The 14934-nt window shown below is 53.7% G+C and overlaps 4 protein-coding genes across 4 annotated transcripts; 2 read left to right on the plus strand and 2 right to left on the minus strand.

The window, feature by feature from the left end:
• Positions 1-237: 237 nt before the first annotated feature.
• Positions 238-2250, plus strand: J4E88_003672 (uncharacterized protein; the record flags this gene model as incomplete). Its single annotated transcript, XM_049397320.1, has 2 exons — positions 238-379; positions 431-2250. The coding sequence occupies 2 exons, from the start codon at positions 238-240 to the stop codon at positions 2248-2250; spliced, it is 1962 nt and encodes a 653-aa protein (XP_049256708.1).
• Positions 2251-8059: 5809 nt separating this feature from the next.
• J4E88_003673 (uncharacterized protein) lies at positions 8060-9421 on the plus strand (the record flags this gene model as incomplete). The annotated part of the gene is made up of 2 exons (XM_049397321.1): positions 8060-8128; positions 8183-9421. 2 exons carry the CDS (start codon positions 8060-8062, stop codon positions 9419-9421), a joined length of 1308 nt encoding a protein of 435 aa, XP_049256709.1.
• Positions 9422-11341: 1920 nt separating this feature from the next.
• On the minus strand, positions 11342-13167 carry J4E88_003674 (uncharacterized protein; the record flags this gene model as incomplete). Its single annotated transcript, XM_049397322.1, has 2 exons — positions 11342-13022; positions 13163-13167. 2 exons carry the CDS (start codon positions 13165-13167, stop codon positions 11342-11344), a joined length of 1686 nt encoding a protein of 561 aa, XP_049256710.1.
• Positions 13168-13342: 175 nt separating this feature from the next.
• Positions 13343-14627, minus strand: J4E88_003675 (uncharacterized protein; the record flags this gene model as incomplete). Its single annotated transcript, XM_049397323.1, has 4 exons — positions 13343-13678; positions 13728-13779; positions 13835-14508; positions 14619-14627. The coding sequence occupies 4 exons, from the start codon at positions 14625-14627 to the stop codon at positions 13343-13345; spliced, it is 1071 nt and encodes a 356-aa protein (XP_049256711.1).
• Between the last annotated feature and the right edge of the window lie 307 nt (positions 14628-14934).

A 14934-nucleotide genomic window follows, 5' to 3' on the forward strand; every position in this document is an offset into this window, starting at 1 on the left:
GGAGATGAAGAGGCCACATAGCCAAACCCATCAAACAAAAGATGCATTCCAGCTGAACGTCGAATTGAGTTTTGGAGTAGGGTACAGCCTTGCCTGAGCCTCAGCGGCTGCCATGCCGTTCGCTAATGCGTAGTCACGTGCGACGCGTGAATCTGGGGAAGCCCAGACAAGCTAGCACCGCGTCAGCCTCAAGCCAGGCACGCCTCACTGATCGTCGCGACATTACACCCCGCCATCATGGCCGACGCCGCTGCCCAGTACAAGAAGGATAACGGCAGGGTCGCCGTGTCTGCGGATGGCAAGACGGTGTCCTGGAAGTCGATCAGTGGCGCGGCCAATGCGCCTGCTCCGTGGTCCATAGCCATAGCAGATATAGGCAGTACGTCGAGGCCTCACGAGAAAGACGCTATACACCACTGACGCTCTCTAGACCTCCAACAGACGCCCGCGACCGCTGCCAAGGCCTCCATAAAAATCGTCGTACCCGAGCCAGCGCCCCTAGCTGGCAACCACACCCTTACATTCACCTCCGCTACCGCTCGCGACGACCAACAGAACATAACCAGTCTATTGCGCAAATGGATCGAGGCCTCCAAACAGCAGAGCGCTCCGTCTCCGGCTCCTGCTGCTGGTGGCAAGGAGGGTGGGGACAGCAGCGCCTCAGCTGCCATCGCTATGGCGCAGACTGTGACTGCTGGTGGCAAAGACAACGAGGAAAACTACGATGACGCGAAGCTGCTTGCGGATACAACGCTTCAGATGTCGCTACTCAATTCGAATCCAGCCCTTCGTCAACGCTTCGACCGAGCGCTCGCAGAGAAGCCTGATTCCGTCGGTGTTTTACAATTTTCTATGCAGTTTTGGTCTACACGCGTGCACATGTTGAGATCTCACGCAACGGAAAAGTCGCAGGCTACAGGAACTTACAACGTGCTGTCCGTCATCAAATCAAAGTCTGTCAACGGCACCCTCATGCTAAGCTTGACTAAAGAGCAGATTGAGCTCTTGTTCAGGCAGCATCCAATCGTGCAAAAGGCTTACAATGAGAACGTGCCCCAGTTGAGCGAGGGTGACTTCTGGGAGAGGTTTTTCCACAGTCGCTTGATGAAGAAGCTCAAGGGTGAGCGCATCCAAGAAAAGGACGTGCTTGATCCTAAGCTCGACAAGTATCTGTCTTACGATGAGACAACAGACAACCAGGATCTGCTTGCAGCTTCCATCCCTAACTTCATCAACATCGAGGCAAATGAACAGAACCATAGCCAGAAACAAGGTAACCGGCCCGACTGGACCATGAACCCGACCAATTATGAGAAGGCGCCCATCCTCCGAGTTTTGAATCGCATGAGCGAGAAGATGATGAAAGAAGTGCCACCTTCGGATGGAGGTCGGCATGGACCCGTCGGAGTCGATGAAGAGACATACAAAGAGCTGCAGTTGCGGGATCTACAGCGTGCAGATGACGACAACAGGGTCGTTCTCCGCGTACAGGATCAAAGCCGGTTCTTCTCCGCTGGCCAGAGCGTGCACACCTCAACCAGTGCTGCGACCTACACCAAGCGTACTCCTGCACAGGCCCTCTCGACGTTACAGCAGGATCTTCGCAAGTTCGGCGGCGACGGCCAGCTTTCGCGCGTTGATCTCCATTCTACGATCGATATCGATGATGAGAGTAGTAGTGACGAGGAGGAGTCGGTCCCCAAGAAGACCAAAGTTGGCAGTAAATCCTCGCGAAGTGCAGCATCCTCGCAGATCATTGCGGCTGTGAGGAAACGCCATCTACACAATGATGACTACACGTCATCCAAAGCCATTCCCACCAGCGAGCGGGCAAAGGAGCTTCACGTATCGGAAGGGGTTCTAGAGAATCTCACCATGACCCATAACACGACGGTCGAGTTCTTGCACTACTTCTGGGCCGTGTTCTACTCAGGAGACCCCGACCGCGCGGGCGAGATTGCGCGTCTCATTGAGACGCTTGACAAATCGCTCGACCGTATCAAGGCGGTAGCCGATATGGCAGAAGCAGAGCGCGAAGCAAGAATCGAGCATGCACGGAAAGAGAATGAGTTCGCCAACCAGCGAGAGAGGAAGAAGAGGAAGTTCGACCCCGGAGCTATCAGAGGAGGCGCGAAGGCCGTCAACCAAGTTGTGGACCCTTTGATTCGAGCAATCGACGCTGCGCGGAGTCAATACAAAAAAGCTCTCCAGGAACAAGTTGCACGCAGCACAGCGGCCGCGACTGCTTGATCGCATGTTCGTGCTGTACTTTTAAAAAGCTGAAGATCCTTCTGATTTGCATAGCGAAGGCGTTTGGGAAACAGGGCTTGTGCCGATCGGACGACCGCTAGGTATTTTCGTGAAACAATTGCAGGCCATGCTTTGAAATACACAGATTCTTTCCGGAGATACATGATAATTGTAGTCAGTGAGGCAATTGATGTTGGGAATGCCCATGTCCATCCAACAGCCATCTACGTCGGTTATTGCGCAAATCCGCAATGATCTACACGCGCTCCACGAAAATGGTCCGCCATGACCGAAAGTGATGCTGAAAGCTACAAACCACATGTGTGATCAATACCTCATCGGGTCGGAAGGTGCATAGACGCCGACAATTTTCGGATCATGTATCTTAACACGAAGTAATATCAGCAGAATCTCTACACCGCTAACTGAAGGCTCGCAATGCTTGATAAGTGCACAGTACCGCCGGTCCATCGCACCTGCCAAAGTGAATGTCTTCTTACCAGCCCGGGCTGCTTCGGCAGGCACTGGACCCCTGACCTGGGAGAGGCCCCACTTATTGAGTAACTCGACGAGGCACATTTCTTTCACAACCTCATCCTCACTTCGTTTCTTTGCGGTATGATACGGCGCAGCTTGGATGCAGCAACTGAGGGCATGAATATCGGGGTAACATGAAGACATGTCGCGCATGCAGAAGAGCACGCAAAGCAAGAGAGGACGTCATCAATTCCTGAAACGCAGGAACAACTGCGGCCAACAACAACCGAAATTGGAATGAGCGTTTATTGCGACCAGCAATACCGAAACATCGAAACTCGAAAGGAAAAGTCTTAACCAAGTATTAAAACCAGAAAACGAAGGGCACGGTTGGATGAAACACACTCGAAGAGCAAACAGATCCTCTGAGTAGACCGAAACCGCAACACCTACATCATCCAACATGGACCGAACCTACGCGACACCTACAACATCTACAAAAACAGATGCCGTCGCAAGTATACGTGTTCCTGGTGTTGAAAGCTAGGGCTGTCGTCCGTTGTAATGGTCGCGTGCGGGATCATAGTATGGTTTGTTTCCTACTATCCGTTAGTTAACCTGCACCAGATACCGAACAGAACATCTATTCATCGACTCAAAAATATACGTACCGTTGTTATTAGGAACTCGCTCCCTCGGTCGGTTGTCTCTGCAAAGATCAGTGTCGAGCCCAGCTGCACGACAACCTTAGTCGACCTACCTGTAACGGAAGCTATGCCAGAGGTACCATCTCGCGACCCAGTTCTCTTCGTTGACATGAAGCATGTAACGACCGATGTCATAATACGGTCTTGTTTCCGCGCAAGCATCGCGTACGATCATCAAAATATGCAGATGTTTCGACGTTTCCGACAACTCGTCCCATCTATATGGTTCTGCTACAGAGGGGTCTGCCCTCGATTGCTCGGTCAAATTGTAGCGGTTTGAGCTCAATGCGTTTCTGGCAGCCACAGCTTCGGCCTACGGAGGGCGTGTGGGTTAGCGGACGGCCTTCTATTGTCAGGCGAATACTTACGAGAAGCAGTCTGTGTGTACTCTCACTGAGTTTAAGTCGATTAAAAAGCTCGCTCTTGCTGGCGCTCTGGGAAAGAGGCGGCTGGGTCATGGTATGGCGACGTTCCCTAATAGGATCGTTCATCACGCCAATGGTACGAAAAGAGCAGCTCAGGTGAAATTAGATATGGGAAACAGAAAGTCAGGTCTCTTTGTCTTATATCTGGGGTCGACAGCCGTGCAGGAAGATCTTATGGAGTCGCTGTCATGTGACAATCAAGGTCCGTCCCGTCCTCTTTCCTTCCGCTGTGACACGGCGCATACGCCACATTATGAGATAATGGAGATCTGATTCGAGAAATATCCATTTCCCACCCTTACTCGCCTGGCCCCGGCGCCATGCTCTCGAGGTGGCTTCACATGCAGCTAGCGAATCTTAGGTGTTATGCCTGGCCAGCGCCGATCTATTGACGTGGACAGGGTGGATCACATGGGTCTCGCGTATCCTCCCGTGCAGCAACGGCAGGTAGATGCGTCGAAAACCGCTGTTCTGATTTGCTGCGAGGACATAGCTTCAGATCCATGGGCGTGCAGCGATTCATAATGACCTGTAGATCTCTCCACATCATTATACCCTCCTGTTGGCGCTAGCTAAATCAGCGATAGTGTAGCTTAGCCTGACGACAAAACAACATCCGCACTGCGATCATCGGGCCGGTGAGTCGAGGACCTGATGCAATCCCGAGAATCAGGTCGACGGACTTGAGCGCTGGTCAGACAGGAATACGACAAGCATCCACGGTCGGCAGGGAGATGGCTGCTTCGAAGACTTTCTGACCAGCCAATGCCACCCAAGCGCGGAGCACGACTACATGGCTCACGAGCGTGGCGCATTGGGCGGAGTGAATGGAGCTCGGCTCGTCACGCCCAGCTCCTGCGGACCAAAGGCGCTCGAAGAAGAGCATCACACTTGGAGAGCGTGGGTGCAAGAAAGCACGGCCCGAACTGAGTCATGTCTCTACGTGAGATCAATAATCCACTCCATTCTACAGGTCGACAAATCACACCCTAGGCTAGACATTCAAGTTACTTGAATTCTCAAGATGCCCGAAGGCCATCAAGCTGTCAACAACGGCCCAGCGTGATACTTATTGTGTCCGCCCTCAGCTACTGGAGGTAAGGATCGCCGTCAAGTGCAGGGCAACGGACAGAAATTCAATGTGATCAGTAAGCCTGGCTTAAGGGCGTTTTCCAGGGCTCGATAACACTCACCACTGAAGCATGGAAGTTGACTCAGCACAATTGACCGGACAGGTGTGAGCAGTCTCACAACCGTGTGTCTAGACTGAGAAAAATGCGCATTTCGCTGCTGGGCGGATCTTGTTCATCGAACATGTACCAAATCGTACAGCTTCTGGAAGCAATGGAAGGCTTTGCCGCGTCGTGCAGCCTCCTCTAGCCCGGCTAAGCCCGAGCCAAACGAGTCTACAGCGAGCGCACGGCTGGCGACCACCGCGAATTGAACTTGCCGAAGGTCAGTACCGGTCAGCTACCTGGAAAAGTTACCCCTTGCTTACCGTCATCATGCTGGCTCATAGGTTGACGACAACGAGACACATCCCGTGTCTATTTTCAGTATTCTCAGCGCACTCGCACCGACCGAATGGATCGCATAGGTGACATATCGCTTGTTACCTTCCGTTACATCGGTGATGGATAAACGGCGGCTTTTCCGTATCCAATCTGCTGCTGCAGTAGCTCTGAGAGCTCGTGGATGGTGTGAGCTGGAAGTTGCTTCTGCAGTTCAATCTTGCCAGGCTATCCTGGGACTTTGTCAACGATGGATGAAGGTACATGGAGAAGAAGACGTACGACAAGCCACATGTGCTCGGAACAGAGCTCTATAATTGTCACGACCGTGATAGGTTACAAGGTCCATGGTGAACCTGGCCAACTCATCGCTACCCCAGCCTTAAGTACGTCGCTTGTGTGGAGACTGCGTCAAACTAGCCAGCCTGCTTTCCGTATCGGCGAACCTGGATTAGTGCACCGTTTCGTCTCCCAACGCATTGTATACAATGTAAGCGGCACGACCCACTTGATCCCGTCGCCGGCCTGATTGTACGGACCCGGCTTGTTTTGCCGATCATTAGACTCTGATTGTGCAGCCTGTGAACAGAGGCTATGGAAGCTATGCAAAACCAGCATTCTTGATGGAGCCATTTGCGGCATGCGTAGGTGATCTTCGAATCCTTCGCTAATCACCTGCTTGTGCAATCAATTTTGGATGAGCACTTTGTCCATGAATAAGGGTCATGATCTCACAGCGGCGCTAGCCAAAGATAGGCAGGCTGGGGCATAGGGTCTGCATGCAGGAGCAACCGCCACGAGCAAGTTGAAGCGATGTACTTGCGTACGGGAGGGTCCGACGTTGAGGTCGAAGAAGCACAGCAACAGTTTTGCTTTTGCGCATCATCGCCAATTCCAGGAAGGGTCGTGGGGCTTAGGGGCTGCGAGTACAGAGCATTTTGATTGGATGGCCCTCCGCACACAGCCGCGTCGAACATGTTCCCTTCGCTAGGACAGAAAACACTGGAGCTGTATCCTAGGCGGACTGCAATGGTCATACGATTCGGGAGACTTTAGTCGGCGAATACCATGGCCGTGGTCATGCCCTCCGAGTGGTGAATGAGCCGCCACGAGATACGACAGGGCGGTTGCACAGGAGCAGGTCATGGCTGCTCCTGCCTAAACAATACAATCTCGGAAAGGGCGCTGCGGAAGGCCTGCTACTTCCCAGGATGCCCTGCGGCGCACAAACAAAGTTGCTCTGCTATCAGCAGGGTCCCACACTCATGCACATTATGATCTAGCATCGATCGGATCTCATCTTTGACAATATCGATGACAGGACATGAGAATCATGCCTACAGCACAGCCCCGCGACGCCAGTCTACTAGACCGCAGCAACGGCCAGGAACCAATATGTGGTCCAGCTCCATCAGATCCGTTGAACGAGACCCACGCCACTCCGTCCTTCCGATCGACCCATGCCATGCAGCCGGATCCGTTCGCCTATTACAGAGCTTTCCTAGATACGAGCTCGTCGCAAATGCAACCGCAAACGCAAGGCCAAGGGCGCGATCGGCATTACATCGCACAAGATCACGATGATTATGCCTGCCACGATATTACCGGGACCGGAGATATGCAGCACGCCATGGAATATCAGCAGCAGGCCAGAGCTCGAGGCGTTCCCTACAATCTTGCCGTTCGGCTCGCAAATCGCTCCAATGGCGCGCCTCTAGCCACTATTGTGGAGCAAGGTTCTTACTCGACGCTAAACTCACATGGCTCCCTCCTCAGCGTGGGCCGCTTCCCTTCACTCCGTGTGGTGGAAAATGCCTCGCCGACGCGCTCGTCACACAGAATCTCATACACACCAGAAGAACATGTTCTCCAGCGCATCACAGAAGATGTGCAGCGAGGGCATCTGTTGAAAGCACCAAGCAATACACACGATGTGCCCTTGTGCAAGGATTACAGCAACTCGTTCCGGGCTGATGATGCCGCAATCCCATCCGCGTTTCCCAGTCTTAAGCCATCGCAATCTATTACCCATCGGAATGGCAAGGCCGACTCCGACGCTAATACCAGCAATGTCAAAAGCTTCTTTCGTGGCGTTATACACAATGTTCGAGCTGCCTCGAGAACCCGGTCTAGGTCGTCCTCGACGCAGATGTCGCTCGTTGAGAACCATAGCGATCGGCCGGGTGCGAGCGAGGATAGCCTACAAAGTCAATTGCAGGCATCTGACATGTCTCAACTGGGCGATGACACATTTGACACGCCATATCGTTTCCCTACTGCATCCCAGGCCCTAAGCGCGACTAAAGCGTTAGCTTCAGAGAATCAGGCCAGAAACGGGCAGTCATCCATGGCTGATCCTAGTTTCTCAGCTCATGCGATAGTCCCCAATTCTGACGTCGACCCGTATACGCTCGAGTCGCAAACGGCATTTGGAGCCGTGTCAAAGCTATTACCACCGTCGGCTACAGTCCGCCCGCGTGAACGGTCCTCTTCTGTGCGTCTTGTGTACCCGGAAGCACGCGATGGGGCGCACGATGGCGGTAGCGCTAGAGTACCAACGCTGTCAAACGAGGCCAACAACACTATCTCAGCTGGACACACATTTTATGGTGCAGGTAAGAACAACCATTCACTCACAGAGCATGACCACGCGACTGAGGCTAGTCACAATGCGAGCTTCTGTAGTACCATGTCCACTTCCTACTCGGGAACAGTAGTTGGTGTCGATGTCGACCTTCAGCACGACTTCCCTCATTCAGTGCGTCCCTCGCGTTCGCCCACACCTATCGCGCCAGTATGGTTCACTCCGCAGATGGCCGAGCTAGAACGGCAAGCTTCACTCTCTGAGTCACCTCCGGAGCCGGATCAAGTTGCTGAGGCAGAACCTACGCGTCGCTCAATCACCTCATCCGCATTGACGTCTTTACTACCAATAGCTGCAGCATCGGGCATCGTTCGCGCCAACTACGACACACCGAAGATTTCATTCTTCTCGCCGTCCGGCAATCTTATCCAGCCAGAGGGTAGTTCGACGCCAGGCACTACGAGCGCTTCGGACTTCAGCGGCTCACCCACTGCAACCACATCGTACTACGATAACAAAACCACACCTGCAACCTATCGTGCGTTCCCGACAACGACATGCCTGCCACCCCCAAGGCCCTCTTTGAGGCCAATGACCACACCACCCACATCCTCGGTTCCGCTCCCTATGCACCTACGTTTCCATCACAACTACAAACGCCCTGAGCAGTCGCAGATCGACTCTACAGTTGGCTCCATAGACTCGTTCATCTTGCCTGCACCGTTAGTTCAAGGCTGTGACGGCATAGCGCAAACCGAAAGTCTTGCGCCTTGCTCCAGACCGCGTCATTCGTACGAGAAGCTGAATGTACGCCCGCGCTACAAACCTCGCAGATCAGCTCGATCATTCGCCGAGGACCTCAAATATGAGGCGAGGTTCCACAGAGCCCGATTGATCACGGCCATCATCGCAAGTTGCACCTCGTCTGGAAAAGGAAGGGTCCTTCGCAAGCGAAAGGCTGCGAACCGTAGAGCCGCAGCAACCGCATACGTTAGCATGCCCCGAAGCTGCGCAGGTGAGGCTACAGCCAGACCTAGAAAGAAACGAGTACACCCCCGTCAACCCACAGCTCGGCGCGAAGTAGGGGTCCTCGGACCGCTTGCCGGGCACATACTGCGGATTTGCTTCTGCCAGCCATACGACGGTGCAGGCAAGACGACGGCCAGCGGCGCTACCAACAAGACGTGCATTGGCAAGAGCAGCAACCACACAGCAAACACGCAGAGCGTATCGAAGAAGGAAAGCCCTCGCTCCAACGCAAACGACGTCGACGTGGATGCAGCCTTACCCAACGCGCGGGTCGTGACCGGAACCGAACGGAAGGTCAGCAATACCGTACGCCAGCGCACCACGGTCCGCAAGGAGAAGAGGCACTCGTCCACCGGCTCGAATCACCACTCCAGAACGCGCAGTGACAGTGCCGTCAGCGTGGGTGTGGCATCCAGCACCGCTACCGTGCGTGGCTAAGCTGACGGGCTAGACCGCATCCGCTGTGACAGCTGCCACACAGGTGTGGGCGGGTACGTGGTTGTTCAGTTCGGTACCGATGTACCACAAGGAAAGCAGGTCTTGTCACGTCTCATCAGACACAGGCATTGCGGTCGTCGCCGGAAGCGGTATAGCTTGGTAGTATGCTCGTTCCGCTTTGGGAACTTGCGAAAGAAGGAAATGGACACATTCGTTACTGCTTTTGGATACGATGGAAAGTAGGATTACGCGATATGGTTAGACGTATGTTGTTAGTTGGCTCGATGGAGGTGTGTGTGGGGATGGTAATGGGGGTGGGATCGACAATGTTACTTCTTTTCTGAAAGGGATGGGTTGTTCCACCAATTGTGCTGCGGAATGACTCGACAGTCATTCTTCCTGGGGACTGCAAAGTGATGTTGCTTTTGCGTATCGTTCATGTGTTCTTCTGAGATGTGAATGATGTGCATATACGCTATCATGATGGTGCTATAGGACAGGGGCGGCTACTCCACTACCCCACACGGAAGAAGCAAATAACAATACTGGTCTGACGTCCTCTTTGCTTTGATCTTCCAAGGGGATGCCGCGCTGCATATCGGCAACTTGATAGTGTTCAAGCATCACAACCGACGTCAGCTTACAGCATCTCACGCCTGGCGAGTAGAAAGCACCAATGCAAATTACTCGCGAGCTTCAACTGTACAAACTCGTATCGAGAGTAACCCGCCAAGTCCCGACACCGGTGACCCAAGCATACCCGCACGTGTATTGTTGATATTGCTGAATAAAATGAAGCAACCAGTGAGAAGTTGCGACCACTATGTTAAAAGCGTAGTAATTGGAAGAGAGAGACCCGGATATCGGCGACCTACTCCAAGTATCTGGAGCCGCCAAGACATGACAACTACAACGCAGCGGTGTACTCCGCTGTCATCTGTCATCCGTCATCCACACATACACATACATACACGCGAGGTGCTGAGAAAGCGACATGCACACCGATAAACAACATAACTTGCTCTCTGCCTCGGCGTATGTCTACACGCTAACAGGCTGTCGGGTTCGTGTAAGCTCTACAACGCTTGGCTATAGAGTAGGAAAACGCAAGGAAGTCCCGCCTAGAACTGCCGCTTGAGCGACCCGAGAAACCATATGCAGGTACTGCCCGGTTGAGTAACAATGCATCCGAGCCGAGGAGCTGAACCCGGTCCAGCTCAACTAAGCACCGTCTCCCTTGCGTATATCAGAGGACCAATAGTTGGCTAAACGCGACCATCGAGATTCACGCATGAAAGTCGCGTATTAAGCGTATCCGAATCCGAGAAACGTGGTTCCCGGTAAACAGGTTCGAAAGCAACAACAAACGCCTCACTTTCTCTCCCACGTAGGGCGGACTCGCCGAGCTCCGCGGACTCATGCAGCTGACGACAGATTGGGACATTGGGTAAGTCGCGAAACCCCACGGATGCGTCTTGTTGGTGTTTGTTGTGGTGTGGTGTACGGCTGTAGTACTTCATCCAACCCCCCTGCCCGTCACGGCACTCCCGACGCCTCACGCCTGCGTTATCGACCCAGGGCGTCGGTAGCGGGGGGCACCGCTCATTCCGGGTCAAAGGATGTAGATCCGTCCCCATTCGAAAACACGTGCATATGCCCATGACAAGCCTGAACAAGAACTTGAAAACCTGGAATTCGTGTTGCTGATCACTGACCTCGAGGTCGCTACGAAGGATTACAGCCAGGGATAGGCGAAAGCGTATGTGCGTGTCGATCATGTTCCTCTCTCTCGATGTCGTGCAGCAAGGGCGCGGTAGCTACATACAACGGTGGGCGAGTGGGTTTCGAAAGGACACGGTGACGAGAGGGTTCGGAGTCCGCGGGATGAGGATGCGAGGATCGGGCTTGGTGGTGACTGGCTCAATAAGGGTTGCTGGACTTGTCGGCCCAGAGGTCTTTCCAAAACTGGCGGAACCCATACTGCTTCTCGCGGCGCTCATCTCGCACGCGGACTGGCCCTCCAATGATGTTGTCGAGCACGCTCTTCTGGCCGGAGCTCTGCCAACTATCTGCTTTCTTGGGCGGTTTGCGTGCGCGTTCGAGGATGGCCCCGGCGAGCTGGGGCGCGACGTCGGCGAAGCAGGAGTTCAGCTCGCGCTGCAGATTGTAGTAGGGTCGTTTAGCTAGCTCGGGTGCGAGGAGGTTGTAGCTGCGCGCCTTGTCGTTGAGGTCCTTGATAGCGACTTTCCAGTAACCGCTTTCGATACGCTCCCAGTCTGGGTCACGGAAGGGATACGGCGCTGGTGCCACTGTTGGTTCGGGAGCTTGAACAGGTACTTCCATGGTTTCCGTGGTTGTTTCTGTTACGGTAGCTGCTGCTGGGTCCTGCGCTACAGCTTCTGGGGAAGCATCAAATGTAACCTTTTTTGCTACAACTTCTTCTGTGACTACTGGCTCCGCATTCGATCCTTCACCTTCTGAGTCTACCTTCAGCCCGCCTGACAAAGTGATCTGTGACATGTGCCCGTCATCGTCAACAGTGGTGAGCGTCTCTTGTTGTTTCCTTCTCAGAGGGTTGGCAATCAGCTCTGCCTTTGCGAATGCCTCAGCTGTCTTGATTTGGTCGAGTAGCGATCCGCCTTTGCTGGCTATCAAGCGCGCAGCATGCCTCTTCCAGTCCGCCCGTAGTCGAGTTCTGAACTTGCTTGCAGCCGAAGTGAGCTCTTGCTGCTTCTCGATCCACGGCGGTACAATCTCTTGCTTTTGTATAATCTTGTTCATGAAGTATTCGGTCGTGTCGATGAAGGGGCTCGATGCGTTGTAGTCTCTTTCGATGTTGGCCTTCTTTCCGCGCGGGATGTTCTTGAACTGGCCACGGGCGATGGCATCTTCAATCCTCTTATTCGCAAGAGATGCAATCCCTTGGATAGAGCCAGGGACGATGGTGCGCGCACCTGGCTCGAAGCGGTCTTTGAGGTCCTGCAACCGCTTCTCTCGGTCGAAAGCCTCTATACTCTCGTCTTCATTGATGGAAGCGTAGACGGTGCTCCTGTCGCGTGCGTTGGCCAATCTCACGCCCCGCCCCTCCTTGCTCCGAGCATGTCCGGTATCGATGGACTGGGGTATAGGAACGCCTGGCATCTTGGCTGGTCGCCCCAATCGTAGCGGCTTATGGGCGTCGTTCAGCATGCGTAGGCTCGCATCGTGGATGGACTCGGTGCCGGTCCAGGCTTCTGTTGTGGCAAGCTCGCGCGTGTGGCGGGAGGCGAAGGCGGGCAGCTCTGCTTCGGACGACTTGAGGTTTGCAGATGCGATTCGCTGTTCGAGCTGTGCCTTGAGGTCTGCACTGAAGCCTGCCTCTTCCACAGCTTTGACGGCGCCATGTCCTCCCGATTCCAGCGCGTCTTCACTCATTTCTCGCATGCGTCGCGTGAATGCGCCTTCCTCCTGTTCGGCCTCGGCGCCTGATCCATCGCCATTGTTTCCGGCGTCCTCCTGCTCCTGTTTGCCGTCATCCTCATCTTTGCGCTGTGTTGCCGTCTGCCCGTATCGCCTCAGAGGCCCTGCCGGCGCGGGTCGGGATGGAACGAAGACATTGGATCTTCGATTCGTGCGCAAACAGCGTGCGCAGGTATACTGTCTCGGAAACGCAAATGCGGGCATACAGGAGAGTCGGTGAAAGGGGATGGGGTGTTGGAGGAAAGTGGCGTCGCCGAGTTCTAAGAAATGCCCATATCCCACGTCATGACCTCCAGGTTTAGCGCGAGTCTTATCGATAAGTGACATGCGGCCGAGGCTCCACCAAACCACCGATGAACTTCCTACTCAAGTTGAATGAATGCACTGTCATGATCTCATAACTGACACCTGATGGTACATCCAAACTAGAGCATATGTTCAAGAGAAGCCAACCATCCATAACTAGCCACCCGCACCACCTTCAGCAACATTCACCAGCAAATCCAGCAATGTATGTCTCTTTTCCTTCTCACTCTTGATCATACACATAGCAGTAGCTACAAACACCTGATAGATCCTACTTCTCTCCATCCGCAAGATCCTCGTACTTTCCGCCTCTTCTTCTTCCGCCCCTTCCTCATTTCGAAGTAGCATCTCCGGCGCGTTTTCATTGATGAGACGCAAGATAACAGTATCGAAGAACTCCAAAGTACCACTCTTTCTACTTGCAACAGACGACGTGTATACCCCCAAGCATACCTCAGCTTGCCCCTCTTTCTTCTCTTCAGTGACAGGTAGCTAGCGGTTAGCTTCAGATGGTTGAAACGCAACACGACACCACACGTACGAGATTCTCGGAGTGTACCCGTTCCTTTCCAGAAGAAGTCAATGCCGACATACTGGAAGTGATAGCATCTCGTGTGACGTGAGAGAGGATTCTTCCATCGCAGATACACCACTTCGTCGGCCGTCGCAGGTTCTTCTAACTTGCCATTCGTCGTCGTGATCACATCGGGATCCTGCCCTTCGCCCGTCTTGCGGATGTCTTTCACGGAACGAACGTATTCCTTGCCCGTCTCACCCCAGACCCTCCACGTCCGCACTTTGTACCCTTTGAGCTTGTGGTGATTGCCTTTCAGTGCTTTCTTGTCGCCGCCGTTGTGGCGCCATGGTACCACGCCGCGAGGGTCGAGTATGCCGGCGGTGGATGAGAGGAGTTGCAGTTTATACTCTTTCCAAAAGCAGCCTTCGTGTATCAAGATAGCTAGCTGCGCGGTGTGTCTACTGTTGCCTGTGTAGAGGACGCGAGGCGGTACGTGGAAGGCGAGGTATGGTCGGTGAAGGAAGAAAGCATTATCGTCTGGTTCTACACTAGGTAGTCCAGCGTCTCGACGCTCTTTCTTCTCCTTGCGTGTAGCCTTCTGTTCTTTGATCGTTGAGCCAGATCTCCGTTCCAGAGTAGGATCGAGGACTGGCGTAATGCTTTTATGACACTTATGCTTCTCGTAGATGTGGAAGATCGACTTCGCCTCGGTGCTAGGTGGTAGTTCGAGGTCGTCTTCCATAGGCAGGCGAGTAATCACAACACCTTCGGCCGGGGTTATGGACGTTGTATTGATTGTAGTGCCCTGATCATGTCAACATCTGTCCAGCGAGAGGCTGTCGGTATCAGCACACATACCTTCGTACTGTCCGCTCCGCCAAGCCTGATTGTACCATTGTCCTCTGACTCTCTGACAGTCGCCATAGCTCTTCCTCGCGATCTTCATTCTCCTAGATATGGAGCCTGGCCCGTGAATCTGGCTAACCATTCCCTATATGTGGTGGTTTTGGTGGTCACCAGATGATGCGCGGGTGTCGCGCCAAGCACTGTTGTGGAGGCTGAGCCGCTCGCATTGCTCGTGTTGATGCCGGCTACTACATCGTCCAATTGAGACCTTGTGCCATGTGTATGAGATAGTACGTGATGGCTCGATTGGCCACTGTTTTCCTGGGAAGTTGTGTGATCACATGCCAAACTGCTGAGGCAGACTTGAGGCAGAGTTCATACAAAC

The sequence above is a fragment of the Alternaria novae-zelandiae genome, assembly GCF_023758075.1.
Source record: "Alternaria novae-zelandiae strain BMP 2774 chromosome Unknown scaffold_6, whole genome shotgun sequence".
NCBI lineage: Eukaryota > Fungi > Ascomycota > Dothideomycetes > Pleosporales > Pleosporaceae > Alternaria > Alternaria novae-zelandiae.